Here is a 23,450-nt window from a genome sequence, read left to right as displayed (position 1 = left end):
AATGTGTACTGAAATGTAAACTGTTGTTTCAGGTAGTATCTACACTTACAAAACACTTGTCAACAAGTCACAAAACACCTGTCAACAGTCCAAGCTGGTGGAGGTGGTGTAAAGGTGTGGGGAATGTTTTCTTGGCACACTTTGGGCCCGTTAATACCAATCAATCATCATTTGAATGCCACAGCCTATTTTAGTATTGTTGCTGACCATGTGCTTCCCCTTCGTGGCCACAATGTACCCATCTTCTAATGGCTACTTCCAGCACGATAATGCACCATGTCACAAAGCAAAAGTTGTCTCAAACTGGTTTCATGAACATCACAATGAGTTCAGGAATGTTTCCAACATCTTGCGGAATCAATGCCACAAACAATTGCGGCTGTTTTGAGAGCAAAGGGAGGGAGTATAGTGTTCCTAATAAAGTGTCCAGTGAGTGTATATATACATATATACTGTACATACACAGCAATTTCGCTGACGCTTTTAGTCAAAGCAACTTACAGTACAGTGAGTGCATTATTTTATTTTTTTACATACAGTATGGTCCCAGCAGGAATCAAATATATATGGTCCCAGCAGGAATCAAACCCACAACCTCAGTGTTCCCAGTGCCAACTGAGCCACAGAGGACCAGTGTAGTAGTTTGGTTGGCGATGCCGTACCTTGCAGCGTGTTTTCCCGTTGACCATGGCGTCCGTGGGGTAGCCCTCTCGGCTCTGCAGGTGGGCGAAGGGCTTGACGGCGCCCCAGGACTCCAGGTAGCGGGTCATCCTCACCGACGCACGCATCTTCAGCCCGTCGTTCACCCGCGGCTTGGGCATGCTGCGGCTGTTCAGCGCCTGATCTTTCGACTGAGGACGCACATAAACACACACATACACAGACACACAGACACACACACACACACACACACACACACGTATTAATAAGGACTACAGTCGCAGTCTGTATGTATAAATACCCTTGTCAGGTATTTTGGAGGTAACATGGGTTAGGGCTAGCGAAGGGGCTTACTCGGGGGTCTATGACCAGGTAAGTCTGGATGCTCAGCTCCTTCAGGTAGGCGTCCCTCAGCTGGCCGTTCCCCTCCTCCACCTCATAGGCCTTGATCAGGTTCTTAAGCGTGGCCTCTGTGATGTGGACGCGTCTGATCATGTGAAAGATCATGTGATTACTGGCCGATCGCACAACAGGAGGCGAAGACAGTGAGTGTAAATTTGCGTCATTATACACGGCGACTCATCTAAGTACACACCCAGGTAAGCCTCCGGACTCCATGTGATTGGCCAGGGTGACGTCATGTGACCACACGTCAAACTGCCACTTGCGGAGGCCGATCACGCCGCAGAGCACGTTGCCCGAGTGCACGCCCACCCTCATGTTGATGTCCACGCCTGTGGCCTCCCGAACCTGTCTGAGGTCATCAGAACACACCGTTGCATAATACTGTACTGTGGAGTATTAGTGGTTAATCTGATGAGAGCCTTGAGTGACAGAAACAGAAACACCACTTAATCTCAATAGAAAGTTTTACGCCTCCTTTCTTCAAAGCGTTCACCGCACGCTGGTTTGAAACCATTTCCGTTCACTACGCGTCGTTTCCGTCATACAACGTCTTTGAGAGATAACATAAAACATCTCTTGAAACTAAAAGACAAGGGACACGTGTCTTGTCGTGCGTCTTTCACCACCAAGGCCCTTCCTTTGGCTTTCCCTGAACTCACTTGATGGCCTCACACATGTCCAGACCCATCTTCACACAGTTCTTGGCGTGGTTAGGCAGAGAGACAGGAAGGCCTGACACACAGTAGTAGCAGTCGCCCAGGATCTTAATCCTCATGCACTCGTTCTCCTGAGGGAGAAACAACACCACAGGTAGACGTCCATGAAGCATTACAGACACGCACTACAGACACGCACTTCAGGCATCAGTTTTTTTTAAATTGTGTGTGGTCTGAATATTAAAGAAAATCTTAAAGGTGGGTATTAACGTTATGCAGTGTACGCTTCACAAATCATTAACTCACCTTGGCAATCTGGTCAAACTTCCCAAACAGCTCGTTGAGCATAATGACTAACTCCTTGGGTGAGCAGTCACTGGCCAATCGAGTGAAGCCCACGATGTCCGCATAAAGAATACTAGAAGAGAAAAGTCAAGACATTCAAGACAGGGAACTAATTGCTGGCAGTGTCGCAAGACAACTGACAACTGGGGTCAACTGACAAACCCCCTCTGATGTTGCACCAACAAGCGGTGTCATTGTTGGAGAAGTGCTCCGTCTGGGTGCGTTCGACATGGAAGTGGTGCTAATTGATTTAGGCTGCAGGAGTTCCAGGCTGCAGGGGTTAGCGAAGACTAGAGTTTGGTTTTGGCTTCCATCCACAGTGCGTGACGTTAGAATTATAAGGTTCTATCTCAATTTTGTCCATTTTTTTTACATAATCTGATCTATTAGGTGTTTATTAATGCCTGTGTGGTGTTATTTTTTAAAATGTTGACATTTTTGAGTTAGTAATTAATAAAATACAAAGGTTCCATCTCACAAAACATAATGGAATGTAAAAACTTTGATGCTCAATATCTCTGAACTACCTTAAACGGAGATAGAACCTTATAATTCTAAGCTCACGAGTGGCTGGGGAATGTGGAGAGCGCTGGCTGGCTTGGCGTGGGCCCTATCCGACGTGGAGCACCTGACCTGCTACACATCCAGCAGCCTAATCACAGACTGGCTCATTACCAGGCCAGACTGGCTGGCTGCAGCCAAAATCCAGAAACTCATTAAAAAGGTGCTGGCGTGCTCCACAGACAGCTCCACAGATACCCCCAACACAACTGACAAGAGCCAGGTGTTTCATAAAGAGAGAGAACACTGTCTAATGGTTCAGGCGTGTTGTCTGGGTTAATACCAGGGATCAGCTGGGGACACGGTCTATCGCTCAACACTACCGCAGGCTACCACACACTACCACAGGCTACCACAGGCTTCAAAGAGGATATAGCCACGGTACATGATACTGTCACTGTAATATTATATCACCCTCTCCTCGGGCAGGTCCAAATGATTTATGCATGTTTCCATTAGGTATCCAACACTACATGAATAGATCACGCTGTAGTAAAAGTGGGTGTTAAGCTACTGAGAAGATCTAGGAAGTGTTTTGCTCAGAAGTTTGGTTTCACAATGTGGGCGCCCTCATTTTAGAGAAGTCTGTTCGTTTAAGGAAGACTCCAAGTTGTCTGTATGGAATTAGTGAAGAAGGTCGTGGGTAGTGGTTGCCTAGGGCATTGTGAGTTGGACTGGTCATCGGAAGGTCATGAGTTCAGATCCCACCCTGGAACACCAGCACTAGTGTGCCCTAGAGTAAGGCACTTAGCCTTAACACTGTCCCTGTGATCTCTAATTGTAAGTCGCTTTGGATAAAAGCGGTCTGCTAAATGGTAAAAATGTAGGTCTCCGTGTGGGAGCCATCTGCCAAGGTTCACTACTAGCGTAGCCAATGCCTGTCAGCACTTTCTAAATGAACATGCTCATAAAACAAGAGGCCGTAACTGGGTCAAAGGCTCGGAAAACATATAAAATACACAAATCCCCCATTGTTGGTTCATGTGGAGGTAAGTATAAAACTTGGCTTAGATGCTACTGCATGAGGTCTTGATATCTAAGAATAAGGATTTCCATGAGAACCGGTATAAATAAGTCTCCCAGTGGATAGGAGGGGAAATGAAATTAATTAAATTAGAGAAAACTAACCACCCTTAAACATTCGAAGAACTTCAAATAAAATGTTGGAAGCAATGGGAGACAGAGATGTGGGGAATGACAATTAAAAGCCCTTAAGCCAAAAGTCTTGACATCAAAATTACTGTTATGAGAACGTTTGGGTTGGGTAAATGTTCTCCATGGAATAATTGTTTGTTAGGCTGCATGCTTTATTCGTAATGTGTGGGGCTGTAACGTGAGCCACAGACATGGAGGGGTTAGTCATGGGATTCAACCATGGATTTACAGTGGAGACCTTGATCAAAAAGACCTATTTGAAATAGGAGAATTGAGATTTTGATTTAGCTTGCCTGGCTGGGCGGGGTGACTAGACTTTCTCATCTGCTTCTCCCCCGCCTGTGGAATGCTCTCCCCAGCCCTGTCAGAGCTGCTGACAGTATGGACTCTTCTAAGACCTTGCTAAAAGATCACCTGTTCAGGCAGGCTTTCAATGTATAGGGCCCTATGTTATTTATGTTCTGTGACTGAATATTTGTATTTGTTATTTTCAATTTTGTTCTTATGATTGATATGTTCAGCGCTTTGAGTCCATGGAAAAGCGCTATACAAATGTAATGTATTATTATTATTATTATTATTATTATTACTATTCCATTGGTTCCATTGTGCCAGGCAGACTCAAACACAGCTATGTATTTGATGTTTTATTTCAAATTCTATTTGAACCCAGGTTTGTCTCAGTGACTGGGATCAGACAGGTTATCCATCATCTGTACCTCACGTTCTCGTGTCTCTTGACATAGAGGCTGTGGAAGTTGTTGTCTTTGACCAGCCGCTGCTGCTCCTCCTTGTCCTTGCATTCCTGCAGACGCTCCATGATGGCCAGCTTCATCTTCATGGAGATGTACACGGGCAGCACAGACTGCAGCAAGTTCTCCTGCACACACACGCACACACACACACACAATATCATCAGTACATACACTCTTCAGCTTCAAGACAATGTCACACACACACACACACACACACACACACAGACACACACACACACACACACACACACACACACACACACACACAATGTCATCAGTACATACACTCTTCAGCTTCAAGACAATGTCACACACACACACACACACACACACACACACACACACACACACTCATACACTCATAAACTCATACACTCCAATATACAAAAAGCCATGAACCCATGTGAGAGTTCTCCATGTCATTATCAAACAGCTGTCAGGGTCTCCTGCTGATCCCATAACTGCACTAACAAGGGTCTCATTTGCTCAGATTACTGTTAAAAGCCCCCACCAGTGAGAGAGAACATCACGTTGAGAACTTAAGGACTTACTGGAAGTCAGATGGGAATCTAACAAGGCTATAAAGGAGATGTCTTAGGAATTCAGTCTCCCCTCTCTAGTCACCCCATCATAATTTCTAGTGACGCAGGAGAGAAAATTGGGCACCGGTAAAGCACTTTCTTTTTTTAATGCGTTTTTTTTAATGGCATTTCTTCTTTATTGGGGATGGAGGACGTAGAGATTGGCAGGAAGGATGGGAGACAGAGGAGGGATGACATGCAGGATATGTTGATGGCCAGAATCGAACCACCTGCAGTGATATGGTATGTACATTAGTGTGCTACGCCCGGCATTTTAGTGGCCAGCATTTCTCTTCATACTCTAGTGTGCTGTGTCCTGACGAGCACCCGTAACCTCCTGCCTAATAACATGTAACAGTTCAAATGACCCTCGCTGCTCTCCGCCAGCTGTGAAGCCCTGAAAAGTAATTTCACACAAAGCAGCCCTGGTGTAGTCAATTCTGTAATTGATCTGGCAGACCTTCTGTCTGGGGGACTATGAACAACTGCATAGTTCTCTTGCTTTGTGTGTGCGTGTGTGCATGTGTGTGTGTGTGTGTGTGTATGTATGTGTGTGTGTGTTTGTGTGTGTGGGTTCACCATCAGAACCGGTTACAACGCACAAACCCACGCACAGACGCACATACACACGCACCTCCTCCTCTCTCACTTTGTGCCTGTGCTCTTTGGCTAGCCCTTTGTGCTGGTCCTTTCAAGCTCAATTCAAATACAACAGAGAGGGCTCTAAAGTTAACCATTATATCATTCCATTCTGTCCTGCTAGGCAACACAGCAGGCTCTCTCCTCCTGGAATGTGATGTCACTTCCTAAGCAACAGTCATAACAAATGAAAAAATAATGTTTCAAAAGCTATTTGACGCTAGCTGAAGCCACAACATGGAGACGCATAATACTTTTAAAATCATTACAATGAAATGTAATTAGGCTGGGATTTGTTCGTCGTAATGAAAAATACACTTAGCTGGCAACTGCAGAGCTACTGCTCTATTATGAAGTAAAAAAATCAGACCAGCGCCATTATGGCTCAAATTATCTATCACACTTAATATTCTATTATACATACTCACTAAGTGTTCTAGCTTGTATGGTACAGTAGTTAACATGTGGTGGACAAAATCGGTCTCTTTCAAGACGAATGGCCACCTCAGCTGTATGGAATCTCAAGCCTTTTAGATATCAGGTTGACGGGGAGAAAGAGAAATGGTTGCTATGGTGATATTTCGGTGTACCTGTTGTCTCTTCTCGATCTCTAGCTTCATGCGGATGCCCAGGCAGCGGAGCGTGTCCTGGAACGTCTGCCGCAGAGTTCTCTCCATGAGGACCTTGTGGAAGGCTCCGACGACACTCCCACACAGAAACACCACCGCGTTGGACAGCAGCTGGGGACAGAGGGACCGTCATTAATACCTACTCAGTACAGAACACGTATGTGATGGTGAAAAGGGGGAACAAGTCGGCAACCGACCAAATGTTCCGATTTTTATTCCGAAAAATTTGAAATAAACTGGACCGGAAAATGTAAGTGAGTTGTGAGTGGTGACTTAAAAAGAGCATTGATTCAAAACAAATTGTTTTACTGGAACCGTTGAAAATCAATGACACACTCGCTTGTCGAGCCAAGATATTGCAATGCAATGGATTCGGTTACATTTTTCTGAATAAAAGTCTGAACATTCGGTTGCCGGTTGCCGACCCTTGAAAATCACACACCACTAACACACTTGAAAAACACACACACACACACACACACACATACACACACACACGAGAAGCCAATCATGTCGTACTTGATTGGCTAGGTAAGGGATCTGGTGTTGGCTGAAGACGGTGAGTCTCAGAGTGAGGACTATGATGTGGGACAGCGAGGAGAGCACACTGAGCACCACAGCATAGCGCATCTGGAAAGGCAGCATGGTGTACACCGTGAAGATGATGAAGAGGAAGAACGGCACCTGGAGGGAAGAGAGAGAGAGAGAGAGAGAGAGAGAGAGAGAGAGAGAGAGAGAGAGAGATTACACCATGGAGTGTCCGCTGCTGTGTGCTGGTAGGCAAACTGGTAGTAGTCGCTCTATGAGTAGAGGGCTGCAAGGGAATTTTCCTGGCTACACAGTGTACCGATTTTTACCTTTGCCTGCTTGCGGCTCAATCATTATGTGAAGCGCATTGAGTCGCATCTTGTGAGAAATGCGCTATACAAATAAAACCTGATACGATATGGAGCCATGAGACAACACCAACCATATCTGTCTGTGCTCTAGATCTAAGGTGAAAGAAAGGGGCTGCTAGAAACTCAGGAGGACTTGGACAGGGAAGTGTCCGGTGTTCAGAGCAGCACTGTCCGAAGGTTACCGCCGTAGCTCGTTCCATTCTATCCTTCACATTACATCTGCATTCTGTGCGAATAATAAATAAACCATGATTTGATTTAGTAAGTAGCTTCCCTGTTGTTTTTGACCGTTTCTTTACTCGACTTGCTTCAGTGTGGTGTCAGAGTTGGTATAAGTTGCTTCTTTTCGGTCTGAGTGTGGGCGTGCGGTGCGGTACCTGGTCCCAGGGCAGGATGAGGGGTGGGCTGAAGATGAAGGTGAAGCCCATGGTGAGGTGAGTGACCCAGACCACCAGGCCCAGCAGCCTCCTCCAGCGCTGTGTCAGGGTCTCGGTGCACACCAGCACGAAGACGGCCAGGAACACACACAGGCTGCAGCTCACCACCGCCACAAACGCACAGTGCTCCTCCGCACTCTGCAGGGGGAAGGAGGGAGGGAGGGAGGGAGGGAGGGAGGTAGGGAGGGAGGGAGGGAGGGCAGTAACTTAACTCCTGCACACCACACAGCGCATAGCCAAAGGCACCTCTGTTGAATTCTGCACATCTGGATACATCTACAGGCACACTTTGGCTAGTACGCACATTGTAGAAACGAACACAATACTAAAACCCAAAGTAATTTATGACCAATCAATAACAAGGACAGACATTCTGGCCATAAAACATTCTGTCTGTGGGGAGGGTTTGAACTGTTATGCAATATATGTACAGTCAGAATCAGCACCTTGGGCGGGCAAGGCCGGCAGGGCACGGGGGAGGGGGGGGGGGGTTAGCAGCAAGGATGCGGGTAGCAGTAGTAATTGCCTCTGGCGAAAATCTCCCGAGAAATGTTTCTTCTACGAGGGGGGTGGCTATCGGAGAAAATCTTCATCGGCGATGCGAATCCCAAAGATCGCATCGCTCACAGAGGGGGGCACGACCCTCTCCCTGGACTTGTGCACAGTACAGCCATAAAGCCTAAAAGTAATCCCACACAAAGTGGCCTTGGTGTAGCCAGCCAACGCTGTCATTTATCTTGCAGAGATATCTATTACGATGAACAACTGCATAGCTCTGTGTGTGTGTGTGTGTGTGTGCCCGTGTCTGTGTGACATGGAACACAAACCCTCTTCCTCATCTCTATACACTCTGTACTCAGGAGAGATACCAGTGTGTAATTCAGCACCCAGGCTTACGCAGAATTCTAGCAGACTTATTCAGGCTTATTGCACATCTGGCTCTGCGTCATGTCCTGTTGCTAGAGGACACAACTTCCTGATTGAGTTACTGAAAGGGAAGCGGGAGGTGGAGACACAAATTGGTGTGATGAGATACAAAGAGAGTGAGAGAGAGCGTTAGTGATAGTAGGAGAATGTTCAGATGATAGGCGGCGGCCTAGATTTGTTGCTTCCTTATGATAATGAATTAATGCTCAAGGTAGACAATGAAGATAGATTTATTCCCATACAGCGCTGGACCAGCCTCTCAATACACGGCAAGCAACGGTGAGAGACTCGTCCCGAATGACATTTTGCAGTGGGTTTATATAGGCAAAAGTTGCTGCTCAAGCAGCCAGCTGTTTGTCATGCAAATCATCCCCAAAGACAGGGCTCCGTTGAGTCTAGGTAGGGTTGTTGACGAGAAGTCCCCATGTTCCAAAAGTGGCTGATTATCCTGACAACCCAGCTACCTGACCCTGGTCAGCTGACTGGCTGGTCCTAAATATACTGACCTATTGACCCAGGTTCTATGCTGGTCCCCACTAGCTGTGGTCTCTATATTTGGCTCAGGTCCAGTTACAGACACGCATGCTGACTCAGAGTGGTCAGTTTATGTCCTGAGAGTGGACACACTTAAAGTATGTTTAAGGTTACACAATGAGTATTGCAATATTTGATAGGCACACAGCATCTTGCACATAGCTACACAAAACGCATCATATCAGCTCACTCTTTTTTTTTCTCCTCTAATGGACAGTAACTTTAATTATTTCTCTTTCTTTCCACATGGCTGAGATATTGCATTCCTCCCCCGGAATTGTCATCAAAGGACTTTCCCCATAGACAAATACAATTCCTCAGTCATGTGGCCTGACAAAGTGAACAAACATCTCACTCCACAATTGACTTGGCATGAGTAAAAGGTCACTTTGTGGTTAACTACTCTGATTAATAATCACCTCCTTTGGATAAAAACCTTTGTTGTTTAAAGGAGAAAATATCCAAATAGGTTTCTCATTACTATGTCTAACTACTCATTACAAATGAAGTAGGTATCATTTCCATCATTAAGTCAAATCACATGTTTTTCCATAGTTTGTTACATAATTATACATTTTTAACAAATAGGGATATCGTCAATCAGTTTCTTTAGGTGTCTTCGATATCCTAGGTCGATCTTCAACAGAGGGACCATCATGCTTTTCCGGTCGCAATGAGGCACTATCTGAGACGCTGGAACATTGTTGTCTTTCGCCTTGTGTCCTCTTGTCTTGTTGCTGTGTTATTGAAAGACTCACAGTAGAAATTATTTCATTCACCCTCATGCTGCTTGCTCAAATGTTTTAACAGTGTTATTGAAACTCTAAATCCTTACCCCCTACTTTTCTCTCCCCTATCGTTCTATGTCCCCATTGTCTGATCTTAAAGGTTTACTCCTGTTGTGGTGAATACGTACAACAATTGTCAACAAACTGGCAAACTCCTGCAACTGAGTCTAGTGCGCTATTCGGTTTAACTTCCTGGATGTCACGACGCATGCGAACAAGATTAGTGTCAGAGTCTTCAGTTAAAGTAAAGTCTGTTTCGTTAGTTAACACCCAGATCGTATACAGAACCGATAGAATTGTGGCCATCCATCTTATGCACAATGAGGCCAGGGTCACACGGTTTCTCTCGGCACGCATCGTCTGTCCGGTATCTCTTGTCCTAGTTTCAATCTTAATTCACAACAACATCAAGAATAATTGTTAATAGCAGAGATAGTTATCATTATGGTACTGGAATCAGTAATCGTTTCATAATACGTGTTTTCCCCTTTGCTTGGTTCTCATCGTCAGAGTTGAGAGTGGGTTGGGCCCCCTGTGGTCCCCCCCATCTAGTGAGTTCTGCACTTGCCTGCTGAGACATTTTTAGATACAGGGATTGCACAATCGTTAAGTACAGGTAGACAGACATTTAGTTTCTCTCAAAATGGTTAACTCGTCCTTCATCAATGCTCCTAGAGGAAACAAAAGGATTTGTCATTTGAAGTTCATGCCATGGGTATTCAAACTAGGACGTGTCGTGAAAAACCGTGAACCGTCCCTTTAATATCCAAATCATTTCTTCAATACTTAGTTTATTTACTGTCAATGTGCAATCTGAGTCAATTCCCATAAGCATACTTTTAATGAGGTAGATAGGTTCTATTCTACCCGTATGTTAAAATTCTGATCACAATCGTTACTGATGGCTTGAATACTTCCCCGTTGGTCTATGTACACTATGAGCTTATTTTGCATTAAGGTTTAAATTTGCTGTGAACATTTAAATGTTCTATCCCTCTCTTATAGTCAAATATTTCTCAGTCAATCACCCGTTGGTTTTAGTAGATTTATCAGAGACACTCTTGAGTCAGTGTGAATGGTTCTTTATCATAAATGTTGCATCAATGTGTAATGCTCGTGCATTCAGCTGTTGGCCGATTAACACTGTTGATTGTGAAGTACTGTCATATTCGTATGTGTAATTGCTTTATCAACGTCTGTAGTCTGTCCTGTCATTATCATGTTTCTGCTTCCAAACAGAAAAACAACATTTTTATTTACAGTTACACAGAGAATTATTATTTGTGGTTTCCCCTTTCTCTCATCCGTCAATCGTTCACTGTCATTTCAGCCCCCACTTCTGTTAGATTGGCCCTCAGCAACGCCCCCGTTTTTTAGTCCGTCGCTCAGTCCCTCTGCATTTTCTTGGTTCTGCCAGGAGACAGAATTGGCAAGAGTTGTGTTGTCCGTTCGGGATTATTCATCAATCAAAATGTCACATATTCCTCTTTGCTTGTGTGAACATCAACAGTCATCAATGCATGTCTCTGTTTACTAAGTAAATTCAAATGTTACGTTTACTGAGTCAATGCAGAATTGTATGATAATTACAATAAGAGACAACTACATTTTCATGTCTAACACTCCTATGTGTTCTCTGCGTGTGTGTGTCTCTGTGTCACCGAGCTGCGTCTTGTTTGCAAGGGCAGTTCTATTAATAGTGTTGGTTCAGAGCGTCGTCCCTGGTGCAGCGTTGTGGAGCAGTGTTTCACCCCTCGTCTCTTTACCACTTTTCTGCTGTTGGTGCTAAGCTATTTAGCTTGTCCTGAAAATACAATAGTTATTCATTTCACTCTTTATCATTTGTTTACAATATATTAATCAATACAAGGATTATTATTACTTAACTCAATGATTTCCCTATAACTCTATCACTCGACATGCTTCACGTAAGACTTCATTACCCATAATGCTTAGTATTCATTCCAACCCTCTAGGTCCGCGTATTGCGCAAGCTCCAAGACTTGTGGTTGGTGTTGCTTATTAAACAATCCCAAAGCTTCTAATTCCCTTATTCGTTTTTCAATCAATGCTGGTGTCATTGAGAAAATGTCTGGTGTCGATAATTTAAAGTTTTTCGCATCGTCTCCAATACCATCTAGAATCATATTTGTAAAGAATGCGTTAGGTTTGTCATCTAATTCCAAATTCGCCTTTTCTCTCCAGGTATTTTGGAATCTGATTACAAAGTCAGACATTGTTTCATTAGGCTTACGTTTACAATTCAGAATTTGTGAGATATCACGGTTTTGGCTAGCATGTTCGTTTAGAAATTTGGTTAATTGTTCAATGTGAGTCACTTTGTGTTGTTTATTAAACCATGGGAATCGTTCATTAATTGTATTACCTCTACATGGCCCATCATTATCTTCATTCAAAGTTTCACAAGCATTTATCAAAGTATCAATTTCAACATCTGGCATTAACGTGATCAGAATGTATCTTAAATCCGTGCCATTCAAATTACCATGTAGCAACATTGTTTCATACCAATTTATGAATCCTTTTGGGTTAATCAAGGGTCTGGGTGCGTCGACTATGATTGCAGATACGTCATTCAGGGTTAATGGTTTATACAGTACTTTCTCCTCTATATTTAACAATGGTGCCTGCACCCGAACCACGCTGCGTATCACAGTCTGCTCCGCCTGTTCCGGCTGTACAGGAGGAGACACGCTCTGTATCTCCTTTACCTTGGGTATAGGGTTAAACCTATTGTGTTCCTTCTTTCTGACAATATTACCAGGCCATTGATTAGACATTATTACCCATGCTTGATATACTTCTTTCATGTAATCAATATCCCATAATGGGTCGCAAATGCTTTTGTTTGATATCAAATATTCATCAATAATCTTTAGTTTATTCTTTTCAAAACTCCCGATACTTGGGAAATTATCGTCACTCCATTCCGCAATCTTTGTTAGAAACGGTTCTGCATAGAATGGTCCTAATTTAAGTAAAATCCATCCTTTTGGTGTCACTGTATCAGTGTATTTTATCGGAATATCAATTATGTGTGGATCAATTTCCAATAGTTTCTTAATAGATTTCTTTTCCCCTCGTGGCAAGTCCCTAACCGACTTATATTTAATAATCCGTTTCTCACAATTTGTCGTCCTAGACATTTGATTCCCCATGTTTGATTAATTACACTGCACACAATGTTAGTAAAAAGGAATTCTTTTATCTAAATTGTCTCGTTAGAGCTTTATAGTTACACCATTCGTGTCATATACTTTAATTCAGTCTGTTGCATTGCGTCTCATCAAGGTCATTTAAATCCACGTCTCATCTGTTCTCTCCTGTCTCAATAAATCAATCTTGTCACTCAAATCTGTTGCGCTTTACCATTAACACAAATGCCGTATCCGTTCAACGTCTTATCGTCCTACAACTGTCTTATTACCGCTGACCTATATCTTTCATTCTCCTGTTTCTCTACATAATACCACATTACTAGACCACTTTAAAACACTTTCTTTAGATCACACTTCAACTTACATACCATAACCACTTGCGTGTCAATACCTTATTCATTTAACCATCTTAATCAACATTCTACTTCATAGTTTCAAATCCTGTGCTATAACACAATACCATATTTCTGTACCATACAGATAAACACATGTCTGTACCTTACAGATAAAAACATAAATAAAAACCCACGGAATGCCCAATTCCGTTTAATCAATTCTTCTATGAATTAATCAATATCCAGTGTCAGTATTAATCTCCTCCAGAGTGACACCTAGCAGCTCTGTCCTTTTTATACCGTATTATCCTATATGTGGATTAATGACCTTCATGTTCACACCAATACTCAACCTTTAATATTTAGTCAAATCTAGTCATTGGCCCCCCCATCATCAAATTCATCCCCTTTCCTTCATTCAAGGAAAAAAATTACAGGTTTTTCCCTCTAGAACAACAATTCAGGTTAAGCACACAACCACACTGGTTTATCTGCCTTACCTGTCTCGCTGAATCTAGGATCCTGTTCGTTAAACGCCAATTGATAGTAGGAGAATGTTCAGATGATAGGCGGCGGCCTAGATTTGTTGCTTCCTTATGATAATGAATTAATGCTCAAGGTAGACAATGAAGATAGATTTATTCCCATACAGCGCTGGACCAGCCTCTCAATACACGGCAAGCAACGGTGAGAGACTCGTCCCGAATGACATTTTGCAGTGGGTTTATATAGGCAAAAGTTGCTGCTCAAGCAGCCAGCTGTTTGTCATGCAAATCATCCCCAAAGACAGGGCTCCGTTGAGTCTAGGTAGGGTTGTTGACGAGAAGTCCCCATGTTCCAAAAGTGGCTGATTATCCTGACAACCCAGCTACCTGACCCTGGTCAGCTGACTGGCTGGTCCTAAATATACTGACCTATTGACCCAGGTTCTATGCTGGTCCCCACTAGCTGTGGTCTCTATATTTGGCTCAGGTCCAGTTACAGACACGCATGCTGACTCAGAGTGGTCAGTTTATGTCCTGAGAGTGGACACACTTAAAGTATGTTTAAGGTTACACAATGAGTATTGCAATATTTGATAGGCACACAGCATCTTGCACATAGCTACACAAAACGCATCATATCAGTTAGAGAGAGAGAGAGAGAGCGTTAGAGAGAGAGAGAGAGCATTAGAGAGAGAGAGAGAAATTGACAGGGGGAAGAAATAAAGAATGAATGTGTGTGTGTGTGTGTGTGTGTGTGTGTGTGTGTGTGTGTGTGTGTGTGTGTGTGTGCGTCCGTGCGTGCGTGCGTGTGTCTGTGCGTGCGCGTGTGTCAGTGTGGCCATCTCAGGATTGTATATTAAGCACGCTGGTTTCCATGGTAGCGGAAGGGAGGGGCTCCAGTCCACTACCACGTTTAACCACAGCCTCACACACCAAACAGGGCTTAGAAGGGACTGTTGGTTTATTCTGACATCCGTCTACAGATGAGAAGAGAGCGTAATTACTCTGTGGTTAGAGAGAAGATCCTGTAGTAGAATTCTTTACTAATGACCCAAACCACTGAACAAGCACAGACACACACACATCATGCAATATGTATGCATAGCAGGGCAGGCCGGCGGAGGTAAAGGAAGTCAGAGGATGGGCTCATTGTGACGCGTGATTACATGATGTAACGCACGGAACGGTGGAATGGTATCAAACACGTGGGCCCATCCTCCGATTTCTACCTCCTCCCTCCTCCACTGATGCATAGAATCAGTACTCAAGTTGAGGGGGGATGAGGGGGCATGGCATCCCCCCCTGAAATAAAAACAGTAAAAATCATCCCCCTTCTAAAACTGCCATCCCCCCTTTCCATGTCATTTTATCAATGAACGGGGTATTACTGCTATTTCAACATTTAGTTTTGCGCATATTGAGTAAAATACTGTGGGCGAGGGGGCACGCACACATGCAATGACTTTTTTACCAAGTCACTGACGCTGTGGGGATGCTAAAATTGTCCCCATATGATAAAATCCACCATCCCCCCTGATTGTCTTTTACAACTTGAGTACTGCATAGAATGCATACGACCAGCCTGTCCAGTGGTGGAATCGAGTCGTGATCCGTTACGTAACGCCCAACACTCTCAAGCCAGCGATCTGTTCGAGTGTCTCTTAGAAAATGGAGGCTGGCACTCATTGGTTGAGCCCTGCCCTCCTCCAGGTAGCTAATGACACAGCGGAGAGAGGAACGTTATATAACGTCGAACACAGACTTTATGACACTGTTCTTCTCATGGGCCTCCGCACTTAACAATAGCATTATACAACCGCCCCATCGCCACGGAAACATTCCCTCCTAAGTCCTCTCACCCCCCGTGGCAACAGAGCAGGGCCGGGGATCTTCAGGCGAGGGAAAATGTGACTTTTTCGTCCTGTGACGGGAGCTACTCCTGTATAGTATATCAAGGTCTGGGAGGAGCACGGAGCAGCACAATGACAGGAAAGTATGAGGCGGCTTATTTTCCTTCGGAGAGCAATAATGAGGCCTGGTGATGGACACTGCAGGGCTCTGTTTGGCAGCTGCCACCAGGACAGTGCTGCCAGGCTCTGCCAACATAAACAGACTCACTGTTCATCACCGGGTCGGCCCCAAGCCCCGCCACTTCCCCTCACACAACTACAATAGCGCTCCTGGAGCCAACACTCCTCTCTGTGATGCCAAAGTCTGATATTTCAACTAGGACTGGCCTGGAGTTATTATCAATACCCCTCACACACACACACACACACACACACACACACACACACGCACACACACACGCACGCACTGTGAAGAGTTAAATGTCTCCTCAAACCTTGTTCTCCACACAACACCAGTCACATCTACTATAGTCACCACCAGCAGGATAAAAAATGTTGTGATAAAAAAAAAAATAGGTAGGTAAAATCTTAATTGTTGTGGATCAATATGTAGGCGCACCAGGGGAGGTTGGTGGAGGTAGACATCGGAGGATGGACTCATTGTAATGCACGGAATGGAATGAGGAACGTTTTCATAGCATGTGTTTGTTATCATGTCTCATTCCATTCCATGCCTACAATGAGCCCTGTCCTCTGATTCCTACCTCCACATGCCTCCGCTGGTTTCTAAATCAATATAGTCTTGCCACAGATAATGTACATAATGTGTTAGAATGGTGTTTTTAATGTGCTTGTTACCCTGTCTCCATGTATTAATTAGGGCATCCGACACTTACATCGGATTATCTGTAATTAACAGGGCTCTGTGTGTACTTTCCACTACTGTGGAAATATAAGAACGCTCGAATTGTGTTACAGAAACGTCCCCAGAGGGCGGTTCATTACAAGTCGTTGAAGTCATTAGTTAAACAGCTTGTGTAAACAGCAGCCTGATGGAGTCATGAACAGCTGAATCACCTTCCGCTACGTGTTTAGTAACACTGACAGAACCTGACAGGAGAATAATTGATATACGATAGGTTTATGTACGACAGCCAGTCACTCTCTAAGGGGTTTCAGATCTCCGGGTCCGCTACTCACCAGCCGCAGGGCGAAGAAGAGGATGATGAGGACTCCGCAGGCCAGCATGGAGAGGCCCAGCAGCAGGACCAGAGGCTGGTACTGGCTGATGCAGGAGAACTTGCGGTAGAGGGCCTCATGCTTCAGCTCCTGGTCGTTCAACAGGTACTTCCCCTTGGCAGGCATGGCGTCCGCTCCTCACACGCCGCGCATAGTCCAGTCAGGTAATAACGCTCGAATCCGCTCCCAAGTGCAGGGGAAGTAAGGTCTCTGTCCTCGCTGAGAGTGTGACACAGAGGTGTGTGGTGTGTCTAGTCTGTCTGACTCAGTAAGATTAAGATCCACAGGTACACAGGTTCCAGGTGGGCAGATTTCTCAGCTCATATTGCGCAAGTGCAGTTGGTGTTTTTCCTCTCTCCAGAGCATCTTAAATATGTTGTTCGGTTTCAGTCCCAGTTTCGCTCTTCTGCTCTTTCTCTCTCTCTCTCTCTCTTTTTCTTTGCTCTCTCCTTCTTTTATCTCCCTTTCTGCTTTGGCAGGCAGACGCTATTCATCCTTGCCAGCTACTGTGTTCCTCTCTTCACAGGGGTTGAGTAACGAGCCCAGGACTGAGAGACGAGGGGAGGAGGAGAGCTGAAGGAAGGAGGGGAGGAGGAGAAGGAGAATAGGAGACGGGCGGACAGAGGGGTCGTCAAGAATTCCGCCAGGATTCAGGATGTCCCAGCAGTGCCAGTTGGGCAGTGAAAGGTCAAGGCAGCTCCACCCAATGGAGTTGGCTCAGTGTCAGGTTAGACCTAGGGAGGAGACAGAGACACATACACACACACACACACACACACACACACACACACACGAACACAGAGTTTACTGGCAGCACTGATAAAGACAGACATATTGTTGGCCCGAGAAGTGTGAATGGCTCGCTTTGATCACACACAAAAAGACAGACATACATTTTTTTTTTTTAAACATACTGTAAGTATTAAGTAGAAGTAGACTAGTGAGACACTCCCTAGGAAAAAAATACTGTAGAACATCTTTTAAATATGGGGCGTAAACATAACTCTGCACATATTTAGCATGGGAGTGAGCAGTGGTCATTCATACAACACAACATCAAGAGAGGAGACCTGGACCTGCAGTTGTTCCCACGATCAATAAAGGCTCTGTCTGTATTCATCCCAGACAAAGTTTGGCCCGGGGGTGCCATGGACAGGAGCCACGGTGACGACGCGGTCGTCTAATGAATAAGGTCTCCACAGAGAGCTTTACTGGAGAATACGCCATCGAGGGATGAACTCTTGCACTATGAAACGCCACACTCTTGGTTCATTTACTCTGACTAAACACTAGCATTGTGGAGTTGCAAACACAGGCCAATAGTGCATCTGCCAAGAACGTAACCTCAGCAACCAGAACCCGGTTTTTTTTCTTCTTCATCTTTTAAAGTCATAACAAACGAATAAAACAAGGGACAGAAAAACCGCCGGCTCCACACTGTGAATGGAAAATGTCGAATCTTTTCGCGTTTTGGTACTCTACCTCGCCTACGGTCAAACTGTTCATTAGTGTCAAATTTCAGCCTCTCTTAACGTGTATTGATTACAGACATCGATGGCAGGCAGCCCTTATGAGTAATATATATCAAATATCAATAACAGTAATTGCACGTCCTTATTGGACGGCTGTGTGCGTCTCTCCTGGTGTCGTCTTAATAAGCAGGCCGCTGAACCCAGGAAACGAGCCGTCTGGTTCCACCTCCGTCCGCACGCGGCTCACAGGCACACAGGAAGTTTGCTCAGTGAATCAGGGGCCATGTTGTATTTACAAACCCACGGGGCTGAGAGGAAGACATTCAGGAGGCTCTGTCAAACACACAGCATCCTTATCTGCCTCCCTGTAAAGAGGGGGCCGAGAGCTGGTCTTTGTCTCACCTGATAATACAAACACACAGCGCTGACTGACCGCAGGGACGGGTTTGGGTACGGGGGGGGGGCTCTCTGGACTCAAGAGCCTGATATCACATCTCATTGAGTCATTGGGGAGATGGGATTATAGCCGTCCCCCGGCTTCACAAACAGGCTGGCGTGTCTCTCTCCCCGAGAAGGGAGCTGGATGGAAAAAACGATATGAACCTCACGCGAAAGACGGTAGTCAATAGAAACCTCATCTGAGCTGTTGCTAATGGTCCTACGATCCTGGTGGAACTCCATGAAGCATTGTTCCCCTGTTTGTCCCTCTGCATGGCAACTGCAGCAGATGCTACGTGCCATAAAAAAAAGAGAGAGAGCGACGGGTACTATGAGGCGCTGGACCAAAACGGAGAGAAGAGAGAAAGAGAGAGGGCGGTGAGGGGGGAGGGGGGGGAGCCAGCCAGGATCCTCTAGTCAGAGCGACGGCCGAGTGTTCCGTCTGTCACAGCAGGGTGCGTGGTGGCAGGCCAGTTAGCAATTTACAGCTTGACTCTTTTAACTGTTCCCTTTTACTGCTACAACAACCCCCCGAACACACCCACCCCACATACACACACACACACACACACACACACACACACACACACACTGATACACCAGGCCTCCGCCACTCACATACCCAGGCCATCCTCCATCCTTCCTTCCTGACCGACAGTGAGGGGGGTAGTCTAAGCAGAGGAGGGGGTAAAGTACATATTGGTTGGGGATCTGTCTTCTCTCAGAGCAATAGAGCACAGCTGGGCTATAAGCCCCTATGACACACATAGGCTCACTGTTGACACAACGGAAATGACTTACTCTGAGAGCAAACACCCCCCACGAAACTCTAGGCAACATGCCACACCTCAGACATCCTCAGACAGAGGGAATTAGGAAATAAATGCCTTGGTTCGGATCCAAAAGGACCAGGCCGCACCTTCGCCAGACCAAATGACAGGGCATGCGACTGGCGTAACCAAAGTGGGAGTAACCAAGAGAGGAGGGATGAGGAAAACAAGGCATCAATGACCCAAAAAGGCCCAACGGTCTTCATACTGTGTCACGTCCGTGTCTTATCACCCCCCAACAAGGAGACCTGATCCTCTTCTGAGAACACTGCTGAGTAAAGTTGTTATGAGACTCCTGTGAAGAGATACAGGCAAGCACTGCTGGGGACCAGACTGAGAGGGAAACGTGAAAGAGTCCAAAGAGACCATTAAAACTAGGATGCGGTACGAAGACAAAAGGGATGGAGAGACAGCAGCATTGAGACGGTTTCTACCACAGAGTGAGAACAAGAGGACCTGTTATCATCTAGACTAGAGGCCTCAAGGGAACTTCTGCTTATCACTGAAACACAGGAAGACCGTGTTATTTAAGCCGATAAAGGGGGGATTGGGGGGCGGGGGAGGGGGTTGGGAATCGGGATGGATGGCTCTCTTTGCTAGACCTGTTCCTTGTAAAAACTCACTGTCAGTAAAACTGTCAACCTTAGTTGACCTCGATCGTTAGACGACCTCAATCGTTGGATTATGGTTCTAAAACAAACACACATTTTCTGTCATATAGCGTATTGTGTTTTGTTCCAATGTTGAATGTCAGGGGTGGTTAGGAAAGGCTGAAGACATTTGGAAGAAAAGTCTCCTGTCTCTCCGGACAGCCAGTTCTCCTGATGTTAACTGTCAGGGAATAGGTCTGTCTGTCTCTGTACTACTAAGCATCCAGGATGTTTTGTCCCCAGACAGTCATCGCCATTTGACACTGCCTAAGCGCTTGTTTGTGAGACAACGGCTTGATATTACTGCTCTGAGCCCGACAACGCTTTATGCTCCAATTCTAAAGTTGCCATGGCAAAAGACAGAGCTAGCAGATATCTGTCCTCGCCGTTGCACAGTGCTGGAATAGCGGACAGAGGAGTCTGCTTGAATAGACCGGAGTCTCTCAACCACAGCATGAATAGCAGTAACTGCACTGCATTGTCTGGGAGGCCTTTCTCTTTGAAAGCCAGGCCAATCGAGGGAACCTCACAGCGGCCTTGCAAACTGGCGTCATTGACTCCTGAAACAGTGGCGCACAAAACCACCGACGTCATCACCAGCCAGCCACCGAGACCGGCAACGCACACACTGTTGCAAACTAGTGTCTTAGAACCCACAGCTACATAATGGAGAAAGTAGAGTTCAAGGGACCGGATTGTCTGGACTTTTATTTGGCTCTCGTCGTGAAAACCGGAAAACGGAAAAAAAGTGTGGATGTCGTGAAAGGAAGCAAAACTTTTCATAATCTCCGGGGGATCTTGGGGAACAGACCACCTCACGCAATTAGTTTTCAAGTGTCTGAGTAAGCGCCCGGCTGTACAGTATGTGGTGGATGTGACTTTCCCCACCTCTGGAGAGTTCCAGTGCTGCCGAGTCAAGTGTGATTCACTGACTCTGGTATCATTCATATGCTACTTGAACAATAACTCGGAAGCGTCTAGGTCAGGGGAGGATGGCGGAGGTAGAAATCGAAGATCAGACTCCATTACGAACCCAGGACAAGGGAGGCTGGTGGAGGTAGAAATCAGAGGACGGGCTCATTGTAATGCATGGAACCGAATAAGGAATAGTATCAAACGTGTAATTGGTACCATTGATTACTGCTCCTCATTCCATTCCATGCATTACAAAGAGCCCATCCTCTGAATTCTACCTCCACCAGCCTCCCTTGTTCTAGGTTGATAATGGAGTCTGATCCTGCCTTTGAACCCTTACGAAGTTCTAATAGTGTGACCTATTACAGTATGAACTATGGGGTGCTTTATCAGTGACAGTGTCATATCACAAACGAAGGCCTTCCACAAACCAACACAGTATTTTCTGGCTTTTCACAGAAAAGTAAACAGGCATTAAACAGGCCGGTCTTAACCCAACCAAATCTGTCCTCGCCATTCACGGTTCTCTTTGTGTTGTCATTCATATATGGACAATGAGACCAGGAACAATGACAAACCCTCTATAAAGGAGAGCAGATAACCTCTTTTCATAGTTAATGCTCAGCAAATATCAGGGTCAAAGGTTAAGGGATGAAGGGTCAGCTGTCCAGCCTATGAGTTCTATGCCCCGCTGAGCAGCTCTGTATTATTCCTTAATCATTATCCATCAGAAATTATTTGATGGATGTGTATTACAGTTCATGTCGCTGGGGACCAACCTTCTTAACCCAATAAATATCGGGAAAATGTTGAAATAGAAGCATTTGATAGACTAGACGTGTTCTCTTCAGTGGATGACCATCACATAACCTGAGTGAACTCCATAGATGGTCTGATTCACGAGTCCAAGTCTGTTTTCATTAAATGAAATTAATCCGGAGCAGATACCTGATATGGAGACTTCACACAATGCTGACAATCCAACCAACTGTTGAGTACACACATGTTGAAAAGTCGCCTGTTTACATGAGAGCAGAGCCCAGAGAGGGGTTACTTTATCCAGCAAGAGAAAAGGTTGGAAACCAGGGATGATTCTTACTCTTGGAGGACCACTGAATTCACAGTCTCCTCTTATTGCATGCACCGCCGATGGCCTGATTGTGTTGGAAAATGCTTCCGATCACTGTTAGCCCATAACAGTTGTTTGGGTGTTTTACACGACCAGGGTACTTTCCAGTACGTGAACCCAGTGTATACGTGACAATATTCCACTAGGATCAAGTTGTAAAGAATGTCAAAACTGTATTCTGATTGTATCTTGTATGTTTTGGTATATTGTATGCTCTTTGTATATTTCTTGGTGCATTGTTTTTTTTCACCCAAGGGGTGCTCAGTTCTTCTAACAAACTTGGACACGATGTCGAGTGTTATAATGACAGAAAAAAAGATCACATTGATTAGATCTTTGAAGTTGTTATCCCCGTAATCTGATGGCCTGCCTGCCAACGCCCAAGGTAAGCTCCTCCAACTACTCCACAGGACGACACCAGGACAGTGGTCCCCCTCAGCCAAGCTCAACAGCTGCACCGCTGACAGAAATATGTACAGCAATGCACATTGCACAGACAAATTGGATTAGGTATCCCCCCATCTTTCTACCCCCCGTCCCCGTCCGTCCCCGTCCCCTGTCCCCTCAGTATCATCCAGTGCTATTAAATTAGCATGGTGCAGGAGCGGGAGCTGCTGAGAGCTAATAGCATAAGCAGGATGTTATCTCAGGCTGTTTTCAGCTCTTACACCCCTTGTTTATGATAAACACAGGAAGTTGAGGCGAGATCGCCGCGTGGTCGGAAGCCTCGCCAAGTGTTTCACATTCACTTCCACAAACGCTGTGTCACATTGTCTCAAGTGGGGCTATCCGTTTTGTTTTGCACAACAAACAATGGTCTTGCAAGGTGACACTGGCAGTATTGATCAGAAAATTCTGACATATAACATGCATGTGGATGTAAACAGAATCAACCATGCGGAAAAGCCAATACCTGATTAAATCTATTAGATAAGAGCGGGTCATTTCCTGTCCTCG

The 23,450-nt window shown here is 45.3% G+C and overlaps 1 protein-coding gene across 1 annotated transcript in view; it reads right to left on the bottom strand.

Annotated features, from left to right (window-relative positions):
• Positions 1-17,185, bottom strand: part of adcy7 (adenylate cyclase 7) — a gene marked incomplete at its 5' end in the record, with an annotated part of 29,271 nt that extends 12,086 nt beyond the window's left edge. Inside the window, 10 exons of the mRNA XM_080539896.1 lie at positions 663-851; positions 1,015-1,147; positions 1,256-1,414; positions 1,725-1,852; positions 2,028-2,139; positions 4,502-4,662; positions 6,348-6,497; positions 6,906-7,070; positions 7,663-7,860; positions 17,021-17,185. Of these exons, the coding sequence (XP_080396022.1) occupies positions 663-851; positions 1,015-1,147; positions 1,256-1,414; positions 1,725-1,852; positions 2,028-2,139; positions 4,502-4,662; positions 6,348-6,497; positions 6,906-7,070; positions 7,663-7,860; positions 17,021-17,185 (1,560 nt within the window). The remainder of the gene's footprint in view (positions 1-662; positions 852-1,014; positions 1,148-1,255; positions 1,415-1,724; positions 1,853-2,027; positions 2,140-4,501; positions 4,663-6,347; positions 6,498-6,905; positions 7,071-7,662; positions 7,861-17,020) is intronic.
• Between the last annotated feature and the right edge of the window lie 6,265 nt (positions 17,186-23,450).

This window comes from Nansenia antarctica (genome assembly GCF_963989245.1).
Source record: "Nansenia antarctica genome assembly, chromosome: 9".
In the NCBI taxonomy this organism is placed as follows: Eukaryota; Metazoa; Chordata; class Actinopteri; order Argentiniformes; family Microstomatidae; genus Nansenia; species Nansenia antarctica.
Note: the sequence above shows the minus strand (reverse complement) of the source record. Positions and strands in the feature narration are given on the sequence as shown.